The sequence below is a fragment of the Gadus macrocephalus genome, chromosome 7, assembly GCF_031168955.1.
Source record: "Gadus macrocephalus chromosome 7, ASM3116895v1".
NCBI classification, from domain to species: Eukaryota; Metazoa; Chordata; class Actinopteri; order Gadiformes; family Gadidae; genus Gadus; species Gadus macrocephalus.
The window spans coordinates 15,851,683-15,863,569 of record NC_082388.1 but is presented as its reverse complement, the minus strand read 5'-3'; the positions used below and the strand labels follow the sequence as shown (position 1 = coordinate 15,863,569).

The 11,887-nt window shown below is 47.7% G+C and overlaps 1 protein-coding gene across 1 annotated transcript; it reads right to left on the bottom strand.

Annotated features, from left to right (window-relative positions):
* Positions 1 to 290: 290 nt before the first annotated feature.
* paxbp1 (PAX3 and PAX7 binding protein 1) lies at positions 291 to 11,614 on the bottom strand. Its single transcript, XM_060056887.1, has 18 exons — positions 11,154 to 11,614; positions 10,803 to 10,925; positions 10,304 to 10,519; positions 9,126 to 9,350; positions 8,613 to 8,713; positions 8,120 to 8,340; positions 7,249 to 7,438; positions 6,111 to 6,234; positions 5,347 to 5,449; positions 4,984 to 5,099; positions 4,492 to 4,691; positions 4,028 to 4,175; positions 2,858 to 2,979; positions 2,516 to 2,592; positions 2,348 to 2,414; positions 1,955 to 2,101; positions 1,515 to 1,669; positions 291 to 1,004 (listed from the first exon to the last, which is right to left on the bottom strand). Exons 1-18 carry the CDS (start codon positions 11,545 to 11,547, stop codon positions 887 to 889), a joined length of 2,847 nt encoding a protein of 948 aa, XP_059912870.1. The 5' UTR covers positions 11,548 to 11,614; the 3' UTR covers positions 291 to 886.
* Between the last annotated feature and the right edge of the window lie 273 nt (positions 11,615 to 11,887).

Genomic DNA, 11,887 nt, shown 5'->3' with positions numbered 1-11,887 from the left:
TTTTTACTATGAAGGCATGTTCTACTGTTCATCGGGTGACTTGCCAAGGGAGTGGGTGACGGTTGCGTCGATAAGCAAAAGGAAACCTAGAAAATGGCTGTTAAAGAAAATAATTGGCATTTTTCCATAATTGGAGACTGTCTGAAATTATTTATGTTTTGTTTAACCCATGATTTGCTGGTTTATTGACCACATCTCATTTGGATTGAAGATTTATCTTAGTGAGAATATAGAGGGCGGTGGGCCTATAAATTATCCTTTGAAGAGCACAAATAAACATACATTTTGAGTTTCATAAAAGTTGTGATATCCATTTTTTATTCAGTCAAATAAAATTCAAACATGAGTACGAAGCTGAAGGATGAAAATTACATGAACCCCAAAAAATGGTGTCCAGAGTAACTCCATTCTCTGAAGTTACAAGAAGATGAGATGTTCGAGCCTTCCTCTGATGGCACATACAGAAAAATGGCAAACGCAGGCAAGACCCATGGAGCTTTGTGTTGATTCGCATTTGTACAGCCAGCAAAGGTGGAGCGTTAATGTGATGCATTTAAAAGAGTAGTTCTGAAGAATCCACGCGGGTAACAAAAGGCAGAAGGACTTCATGGTGTTTGCTTCTTTTCCCGAATTTCTTCCATGTTTTGGATCACGTAGTCCAGTCTTTCAACAAATACTCTTTGAAGTGAACCCAAAAACTACAAGATCTCAAATAAAAATCTGTCTTAATCCAAAAGGACACACTCTCATGCCCCTCCCTCCCCTTCACACAATGTACAATTATTCACACCATTTACATCAATGTTCGTCGTTGGTTTACACTTCCTAGGAATAAGGATTAAGTGCTCCAAACGCCTCCAAGTAGGGATCCGTAAGCGGTCCTCGACTACTTGGCTTCCAGCAGAGGTTTGATGTCCTTAATGCCGTGTTCCGTTGCCACGGTGATGATGTGGTCCAGTGCGTTCATCTGTCCCAGCATCTTCACCACCTCTTTGATCTGATCCCTGTGGAAACGGGGAAATAGTCCCAATTAGATCCCGTAACAGTCAGGAAACATTCACATTTAGTCAGTACCTCCAGGGAATGGTCTAATTTAAATTCCTTTAAACCCAGTCCCATTAGTCAGCCATCCCAAAAAAAAATATAAATAACGGGATACATGACTGAGATCCATCCAACCATTGCCAAAGCCTTGGCGGAAACTATGACTACTCCCATGACTGCCCCCATGGCTGTGACCTGTAGTATTTACTGATTGAAGGGCAAACAGAAACCATGGCCGTAACAATGACTACAACCATGACTGCCACCATGGCTTTGACCTGTGGGGTTTACTGATTGTACGAGGGCGGTCGTCGTCGTCCATCATCACACCGATACAAAATTTGTTAAAACATAAAAATTGGCTGTGTGAGGCTACTACAGTCCCACGCACTCCCGGATCAAAGTATGGCGTCGGCCTTCCTCTGGAGTGTGTTCTCTGCCAGCGCTGTGCGGGAGGCCCCCTTACTTACTTTAGTGAGCGGCGCTCCAGGTCCGAGGCGGCCAGGCTGCCGCGGTACAGCGTGCTGGCCACGTGCGTCAGGTAGCGGCACAGCGGCTCCAGCTGAGGCAGCGTCTTCTGGCCCGTCATCCCCGAGAACCACTGGGCGGGGAAACACTGGACCAGCTGGGGGGGACACACACCAGATCAGGGTTTGGTTGGATGTGCAGATGTACTCACACGGGACTGCTGGCTTATAAACTAGAGTTATTTGATGGTGAATATTTTATTAAATATATATATATATTTTTTAAACGTGCTGTACCTATAACACACTGCCGAAGGAGTCATACCCACAAGCAAACTACGCCATACTAACTAGTGTGGCGTGATTCTTAAATGCTGATTGCTGGTTTAGAGCGATGCAGACTCGAGCTGAGGTCAGCAGCCAAAATCGACGGACGACGCTACCTGCTGGCACTTGAGCACGCTGTCGTCGGTGGAGTCGGTGGTCTGCAGGGCAGAGAGGATGTAGCGGTTCAACGTGCTGTCCAGGGCGAGCTCCCGCACACACGAGCTGGATAGGATGCCCTCAAACTGCAGGATGTTGCCAAGGAGCTGCGACAGCAAATAGATCAGGTTGCTGTTTTTAGTCGGATCAATGCTACAAAACCAATTTTAAATTGGACACGTCATACAGAACCATGCTAGCAGGTTCAACAGCTACAAATCAAAGGAAATATGCCAATCAGCGTAATGCTTGAGGGCTCAACGGCTGCAAAAAAGGGAAGACAGCAGTCACAGCACTATGGTAGCAGGCCAAGTTAGTTATAATAGGAGCTTGTGTAATGCATGTATCCGTACCTTTACACAGGACCAGAACTGTCTCTCGTAGAATAGGTAGGGTCCACCGTTCTTATTCTCTAGGACACTGCCGAAATAAGTTCACAATAATCAATACACGCCTCTTAACAAAAAAATATATTGAATGTGGATAATTGGGATTCCAACCCAGAGTTCTGCAGGACTCACTTCTTGGGGTAGAGAGGCAGGAAGACGTCTTCGTCCAGGGAGCGTCGGGTCCTGAGGAGCACGGCCTTCAGCAGCTCCTGAAGGGGAAGCAAATGTGTCCGTTATTATGGTCCAGCATTAGAACCATCTCTCAAATACCCCTTCTTAAAGACTTGAAGGGACCTCTTCTAAAAACTCATTCATTTACTAATTTATAACCTCGATTCCATCAAGGTTGTATTTTATCGTCATCATTCGATATAAAGTGTTCGATACTTTTTAAACCAATCATCTCCAGACAAACACAGTTCCAAACGACCACTCTGGACCTTGTAGCTGCGTGGGCGGTTGTGTGTGCAGTACCTCGGTGTAGCGGTTGTCCCCGTGCAGCACCGTGGGGTAGCTCCTGGTCAGCCTGCGTATGAAGCCCACCAGCCTGGCCGTCTGGCTGCTGGACAGGGGGTCCCACACCTGCTCCGCCAACACTGGAACACACCCCCACCCCAGGCCCACTGGGTTAGCCTTCAGCTCAGAGGCTCCATGATGAACAAGCAACTCCAGTCTCCCGGGCCTGGCTAAGAGTATTTTATTTATTACTTTTATTTATATTTTTCCCCACAATTTCTACAGTGGACAATTCAGTGAAGAATTTTGATCATATGGCTGTAGTTGTTCCAATCAGGGTATCTGCAGGTTTCAGCAAGTCAAATTTAAGACTTTTTAAGACCTTTTTAATACCTCATTGAATTAAATTTAAGTCCTAAAACACGCAATGGTGGGGGTTGGCAACAGACGCGAGGCAACTTCGGAAACGGACGTCTTCCAGCCAACTGTCGCACCTACCCATTGTCGCAGACTATCTAGCAAGCACGCAGATAATCGTTTATATATGCAGCTAGCAAGAAAGAAGCCTCTCTACATGTCCTTCCTGAAAAGTCCCACGAGAAAAATAAATAAAAAACAGTCCTGCCCCGACGAATTTAAGACCTTGCGTTACAGTATTTAAGACCAGCATATGACATTTGTAACGAATTTAAGACTTTTTAAGGCCTTCAATTTAGAAACATGAATTTAAGACTTTTTAAGGATGCGCGGACACCCTGGTTCCAATTACCTTCTCTAAACCATAAGGTACCATAGTACGTCAGTTAGCCCTATGACCAATGGCTGCCAACGTGAAGAGCAGAAAGGTAATGATATCTTAGCAAATAGTCGGAGCGGTCAGTTGAAATGTCTTACTTTAATTTCCCAAAAAAGGATTAGGTAAATGATTCGGCAGGTCGAACATTTGCTATAAGTTTACACTTCAAGTAGGAAGATGTGGGGAAGGTAATGGTTCGGGGCTAGGAGTATAGTGTGTGTGTGTGTGTGTGTGTGTGTGTGTGTGTGTGTGTGTGTGTGTGTGTGTGTGTGTGTGTGTGTGTGTGTGTGTGTGTGTGTGTGTGTGTGTGTGTGTGTGTGTGTGTGTGTGTGTGTGTGTGTGTGTGTGTGTGTGTGTGTGTGTGTGTGTGTGTGTGTGTGTGTGGGGCTTACCCGACAGCTTGGAGATCAGCACCTTCTCCACGATGGCGGGCAGCAGGTTGACGTCCACGTCTCCGGCCCGTAAAGGCCCCTGCTCCTCACAGCCGTAGAACAGCAGGGACTCAAACCACAGCATGTACTCAAAGTTGGCACACTCCGCCTGCCGGGACGGTGATTATTATTAGTTTGATTATTCAAGCACATTTAGACAGCATCAACAGAGAGTCTACTGCAAGGCGCGTTTGACTCCCAAACCAAAGGTTCAGAGTTTAAACCCCAAATCAAACAAAATCTCAACTGAGATTAAAAAGTACGCTAAATTACATTTTAGTAAACATACAGTAGTTTGTGGTCCTTTCTTAGCTCAGCATAGCAAGGCCTCACCACCGCCAGGGAAAGGGGTTAGAATCCCACCGTTGCCACCCATGAATGTGAGTATTGTATTGCGTGCATTTAAAGTTAGAGGACCTACTGACCTGTAGGGGGCTCCAGGTTATGAGCTGCAGTCGGACCAGCGGGTTGAAGAGTTTGGGGAGACACAAGCCGATGTAGGCCTCTCTGTAACACTGGACATAGTCCCGCCGCCACACCTCGAAGCGTGCCTTGATAAAGTCCAGGGAGTGGAAGTCTTCCACCGCGTCCTCAAACACCTTCTTACATTCCCGCACAATACGATCTGAGGACCACACAGAGGAAGGGATCTGTGTTTACCAGCCATCATTCCTGCGACCCATTGCAATCCGAGTTTCTTCTCAAGGTGTCCTGCTTCAAGGATAACTAGGGGAATGACTCCCCATTAACCTCAATACAAGACAGCTCGACTGCGCGACACGGCGGAATGTAATGACGGGGGATCAAATGGAGTGCTCGTCGACGACAGACTTTATTTAACTCCACGGGGATGCGCTTTAACGCGGGCCTGCTGGCACCACTGGGAGGCTGAAGGGAGCAGGCGTGACGGGACGCACCTCTCTCCATGTCGAAGCTGGTGATGTCGGTGGACGTCTCCTCGTCGTCTGAGGACAGGCCTTCGCGGTGCTCCGCCCTCTTTCCGTCCTGCTCCCGGGCCTGCCGCCTGCGAGTCCTACGAGGTCACACGGCGGGACAATGTCAGACACCACAACAGCCACCGGCCCCGAATAACTTGGCACTCTAAACGGTTGACATCAACAGTGGAGAGACCCGTTTTTAAAAAAGGAATACATTTGTAAATTTTTTTGGACGGATGGATTCAGAAAGAGAATTGGAGTGATGGATTTGGACAGCGAGAGAATTTGAGAGACGGGAGCCTAGATCATGCAAAGGTATGGGACGACGGGCGGGACACCTACCGGCGGGCCTCTCGCTCGGCTATCCTGCGCTGGCGTGCGTGCTCCTGGTAGGCAGTGCGGTCCCTGCCGAACGAGTCGAGGCTGGGTGCCATGACGGCTTTGCCTGGAAGAGACAGGTGCCAAGTTACAATCGCAGAGAAAGGGCAGGGGCTGAGCCACATACCACTAACAGCTACTCTAGATCACTAGACTTCATTATAGAGTTGATTGGACCTGATTCTAGGGATCATTAGACCAGAGCCACAGGCGCTTGGCAGATCACCAATATATTACAATCAAAAGTTTTTGCCTTCTGGAGCGTTGGCTATTACCCCGTCCCCTCCCTCCCCCATACACACACACACACACACACACACCGTAATCAAGTGATGACATAGTCTTAAGTCTATGTACTTGAAGGGACTTACCTGACGACCGCTTGCAACAGGTTAAAGTCAATGTAACAGTAATGTCACACCGATAACACATCACTCTCTAGTCACGTGTGTGGAGGCTACTAGCTACGGCCTCCAAGATACGTGTAGCTCAGATACACACGGACCACTAGCAGCTTTTCCCCCGCGTCTCTCTCACCACACACACACACACACAATCGCACGCTCTCACATACAGAAACACAGGCGAAATTGTACACATGGGTAAATCTAAGTATGATGACCCAATGGTAGACTAAAAATTATTATTATATATACACACACGCACTCTCTTGCACAGCGAACCAACGAGGTCGTTATGAGCAATAAAAACCTTCAAGATGGACTGACTTGAAAGGCTTGCAAACTCCGCCGATTCATCTTTTATATCATCCTGTCTTCTCTGGACGAGACGCGTGGCCCGTTGCCTTAGTAACTGGTGCATGGCCGACTCCAGCTCCAGGATGGTGGGCACCTGAAACATATGATGCCTTTTGTGACGTCTGAGCAATACATGGGCGGGACTTCCGAGCCAGGGGGGGAGGTCAGATTGGTGGGAGGCCTGGATGGACATAAGGCGTGTCCTATTACTGGACACCGTATACCGGTGGCGCTTTAGGTCAGTCTTCAGCTCTTGGTTAAGACCAAAGATAAATGGAGCCTGTGTACAAAGGGATCACTACCAAAAAGACTACAACACACCCCTCCTATCCTGCTTGGGTTAGGATGAACATCAGTTAGAGGATGCTTGTATAACAGCCTGCAGTCAGTTCCTGTGTTTCACCAAAGAACTGTCACACCAAAGAAAGGGGACCCCGAACTACCCTAAAAATAGGCAGGTTAGTTATTTTGGACCGGTTGATGAGAGTGCACAACTATTGAGGATGTACATGCAGAAATAACACGTGTATTAAGACACCGCTAAGGACGTTCACGTTGGCACATCTCCGAATGGGACACTTCTATACAAGTGCAGCTGTGGCCATAAATACTTCTTGTAGCACAACGCATACTGGCTCTTATATTGACATGGAAGTGCAAACCCGTTCGTTAACATTACATACCAATTCCCTATTTATATTTTTCATGAATGTAATAAAAGTGTGCTGAAAACCAGTGCAGAGAAGATCCTAAGAATTAACATTATCACCCAGAATGAATCATAAGTCCACCTGGTTTTTGCTACAACACCTACAATTTATAATACACAAACATTGAAACATGTGCTGTTGTCATGAGTTGTGTATTAATCTTTATTAATGTCTGGATTGCCCGCTCAGTTTCCCTGAAGCTTTCAAATGGCACTACAAGCGACTAATTAAAACGATTCATATAGCATTAGCAGGCACCTCGCGCCTGGACCGGTGCAGTTCACACAGTGTCAATCAAACGGGGTGAAGTCACGTTTACAATACATACAAACACACAGCTCAAACTCTAAAAAAGAAGGGGGGGGGAAACGCATGTCAGCGGCGAACTCATCCCTTACCTTTTCACCGAAACACTCAAGCAAGTCTCCAACATACCCTCGCATCTCCTGCAAGAATTTATATTGTTCTGCATTGTCATTGGACGAGCCCTCCAGGCGGTGTATGGCCAAGTCGGAGGCGGTGAGCTCGTCGACGATCTGATCGTAGCGCTTGGCGTTAGCCTCGTGGCCTGTGCGCATTTGGCCCAGCCTGAGGAGTCGCGCGCGCGCGCACACACACACACACACACACACACACACACACACACACACACACACACACACACACACACACACACACACACACACACACACACACACACACACACACACACACACACACACACACACACACACACACACACACACACACACACACACACACAAAAGACAGCGTGAGGTAAGCTAGGGTCGGGTCACGGCTCACCTCGATAGTGCGCGAAGTCTTACACCTTGTAGCGACGCAGGGTCCACTCCAGCTTGCAGCCCTGTGCTATCTCAATTGTATTCCCACTTGTTTGAACTAAATATGAGCGCACTATCCTGTCAATATAAGGCTAACCTAATTCAAACAAAACACTGTCTCCGTGATGATCATTTGTCCTCGAACATGTTCAGAGCGAATATAAGGGCTTCTCTCTCTCCTAAGTGGTAGTCGGCTTACTTACCCATTAATTGAGGCTTGTAACAAGACTTAATGGGGAGGGAGGTCAGAAAAGTCAAACAGAGTCTTCTGTCTGCTTGACTCCCAGACAAAAGGCGTGGCCTTTGTAACCCGACTTCCTCATTCTATTCTTGAGCGGAATGTCTTCACAAACCCTCCCGGCCCCTTAGTGACATGGATCTACTGAGGGGTGACGGCTGGTGTCGCCGGGCCTGCCGCTCCACCTACCTGTCCCGTAGGCGTTTCTTTACCAGATCGGAGGAGACCGGGGCCAGCTCCGCAGCGGGGCCGCTGTAGGGGACGGGCCCGCTGACTAGGGCGGCCGGGGCCACGGCGGCGGGCGTCACGGTGCTGTAGGTGTAGGGCATGTTGTAGGAGGCACCGTAGGGCTGCGTCTCGTAGCTGTTCTGGTAGTAGGCCGTGTTGTCCTCTGGGGGGTTGCTCTGCACCTGGGGACACACCGGGGGCGGGCTATCAGAGGGGGAGCGTGTAACGGAGAGACCTGAGTATGTGCGGTGTGCGGAGTGAGTGAGAGAGTAAGAGTTTCAGGAGTGAACGAGGCGGAGTGCGTCCGTGTGTGATCATGAGTGACTTTGTCGTGATGGAGAGCGACTGAATGAGTGCGTGTCGTGATAGGATTGTGATGCGAATGAGTGAGTGATTAAGACCGTGTTGGAAGGGAAAGAGTGAGAGCGAGAGTGGGTTCGAGTGCGGGGCCCACCTGTGGTATGCTGATCCCCTTCCGGATCTGCTCCTGCTCCCAGCGGCTCAGCTCCTCGTCGTGGCCCGTATCCAGAGCCTCGTCGTCACTGCCCTCGATGCCTGGCGGGGACGAGAGAGACGGAGAGCGCGAATGAAGGAGATCACTTTGCCAGAGTGGCACTTCCAACGCGGCACTCGTCTTTGGAGCCGTTTCTCCATCACAGCCAAGCCGTATTGCCAGAATGACAACATGGCCAGAAGGGATGGGGACGTAACAAGCACAATTAGTTGATCGTGGTGAATTTCCATCATTACCGTAATGTTGATCCAGAATTTCATCCATTTAGATTCCACAACAGAATCTTATCCAGCACCGCTTATCCTCCAGAACCCCTTACTCATGCCCCCTGTCCCCTCCTGAACATCCTACCGGTCCCCTCTGTCTCCCCCTTAGCACCCCCTAATATCTCTTAACTCCTAGAGAGCTCCCTACCGATGTCTCCCCTTATCTCCAGTGCAGGGCGAGGCCTACCTATCTCCTCTGCGATCTTCTGCCGCTGGCTCTTGTTCTTCACACCGCTGAAGTTGATCCTCTTGTCGTCCTCGTCATCGCTGCCGTCCTGCTCTTCCTCATCCTCGCGCGTCAGCCGCTTCTTGGGGGCGTCTGTCTCCACCAGGGGGGGCTCGCCGCCCAGCTCCCTGGCGAGCTGGCGCCGTTTCCGTGCCGCGTGGATGAACGCGGCGTCCGGGATCTCCCCTGGTGGTGGTGGTGGTTGTGTTGGTGGAGGAGAACAAGAGTTAGTCACTGGGGAAATACTCAAATCAGACCGACATGTAGCGTGCCTTTGAAACTATTGTCATGGAATTGGCTCCAGCAAAGGGATGCACAGCAAGAAGGCAAACATGTGCTCTTGTGATTAATCATTTAAAAGTCGTTTTAAATGCACTGGTTGTCGACTGAGGTGTCGATAACATAATGTGGCAGTGGGGTTGGACGAAATGGACACATGTTTCTTTACATTGATTGATAGATAATCATCACAATATTTATGTAATAATGATAATGCTCAATTTACAGTTTATATTCAGAGTATTCTCCTTAGGTTAGAACCCTAAAGAAACCTGAAGGTTGTTTCATAATACACAATTTATTATAATCAGAACGAATAGGTGGCAAACATGCAACAGAGCCAGCATGGCTTTACATAAAAGACTGAATAAAAAAATGAAAAATAGTAAAAAAAAACACTGCTGTGATCCTAGCTCATCAAATGAATTGTTTCAAAAGTCTCTCAAACATTTCAGAGGCAGTACACCTCGACCATGGTTTATGTAAACAACTGCTAGAGAGAGGAGAGCTGATGGGAGTGAGGTTCGGGATTAACAGAAAAATCTCTAATGAGGCGCGTGACAGCTATGATAGTTAACATGTTAGTTAACGCCATCGGTTTAAATGAGCATTAACGTTGCTTTGATCGGTAAAATAAAGATTACGACGAAAGCTAAGAAACATGTGCTCAGTAATGGTGATGGCTATTTCATTAAAATGTTTCCTTGCATCTCACACGAAAAACACCTCATTACCTTTGATAGACAACTGCGTAACTTTTAGTTTGTGACTTAACATAAGACGACACAAACAGGAGATGATATTTGTTGTGACTGTCGAGTGTGTTTTTTGGTTTGTGCTCGTGTGTGTATATGCGTTACCTGGCCTGAGGCTGCTAAGGGACGACAGGGTGTTGAAGGAACCCGCCATGACGTTTCCCTTGACGACAGGGGCATGTCCCTGGGAGACTAAGCCCCTGGGAGCCTCTTCTTCGTGGACCTCAATGCCGTCCAACTCCATCTCCTGCACCCCTTGGTCACCTCCCACCGTGCTGCGGGGCTCCTCTTTGATCATCATAGGGGGCAATAATGGGCCATCTGGATATAAACAAGAATACTTAATAACAACGCAGGTAACATGCTATATTGCGTTTAACTTTCAAGCAGTAAAAAACATCCATTACATAACATCCTTCGGGATAACCGTAATCCAAAGGAACAATTTCAGGGACTAACAAATCATGTCCCAATACCTTTTATGCATAATAAAAAAAAGATAAACTCATAACCGAATAAATTCCAGTCATGGCTCTTTACAATGATTACAAAAAAACAAACAAAGATTGAGTCATTGCCAATCGAATTGATGGCATTTACCCACCTGAACTAGGCTCCTGTTTCACAGGGCCGGTCTTTTCCAAGTCCTCCTTATATTCCTTCTTCAACTGTTTGACAATCTTCTTGCTGTAATTCGATTTCTTCACCCTGAACACCTCGGATCCCTCTGCGCAACAAATCAAGGTATAACACAAGATCGTCATAACATGTTAGGATGCACCGATACTAACTCACCATGAACGACCAGTGATACGGACTACAACAATGGCACAACTATTTCAGACGATATGTTCATCAAATTATTTAACGAAAACCTTCCAAATACTTCATGATACCATAAACTTCATGTACTGTTGACCATTGCGTGTGTTGGACGTTAACGTTAATCTGTCACCTTCATCGTCGTCAAAACTCAGCAAACTGGCCTTCGACGGCGCCGCTATGGCAGCAGGAGGAGGGCATATTTCTTTGAATTTCTTTTCTTTTTTGATAGGTTTTAAATTATGATTAATATTATTATATTGGAAGCCGTTGTTGCCATGCTGGATCTCGGCGGCGCGGACTGCTGCGAAGCTGGTCTCCATGAACGGGATCTCCTCCACCACAGGCCCGCACGTCTGGGCCGGCGTAGAGGGCTGCTCGTCCTCGTCCGAGTCGTTTCTCCGCCGGAGGTTCGCTCTTTTCGCCTTTTTGAACATGATTTCTGCTTGGTTATTGCCTTGTTTGCTTTTAACAACGTAGAGCGCTTCAGATTTTATCTTTTGAGTCGCACGAAATCGCAGCCGCATTCGCGTTCAGCCATTTTCCGTCAATATTTTAGCCTCTGCTAGTTTCGCTCTTCTTCGTGTGAAACGACGAGTACGACTTGGACCACCTCCCCCTAGCGGCAGGAAGCCGGAGCAACTGCCTGGCGCTGACCAGCGTCCTCAAAGCGGTGAATCAGGTCCCCCAAGTGTTTGAAAAGAAACCACACGTAGGCCTGTATGTCAGCATTATATGCATTTGAATTTAACAAAATTGCGGATTGATTTTAACAGCCAAACGCAGAAATATTTTGGCAGCATGCCATATTGACACTCGATTGTGGGGTTTGACAAAAAAAAATAGAAATCCATCCGATTTTAGAAT

Excerpts from the sequence above, each read along its gene's own strand:
- paxbp1 (XM_060056887.1), bottom strand. The coding sequence starts at position 11,547 with ATGCGGCTGCGATTTCGTGCGACTCAAAAGATAAAATCTGAAGCGCTC. Across the intron at positions 8,341-8,612 it reads AGGGGATCAGCATACCACAG|GTGCAGAGCAACCCCCCAGA; the intron begins GTGGGCCCCGCA and ends GTGTGTCCCCAG. Across the intron at positions 6,235-7,248 it reads TTGAGTGTTTCGGTGAAAAG|GTGCCCACCATCCTGGAGCT; the intron begins GTAAGGGATGAG and ends CATATGTTTCAG.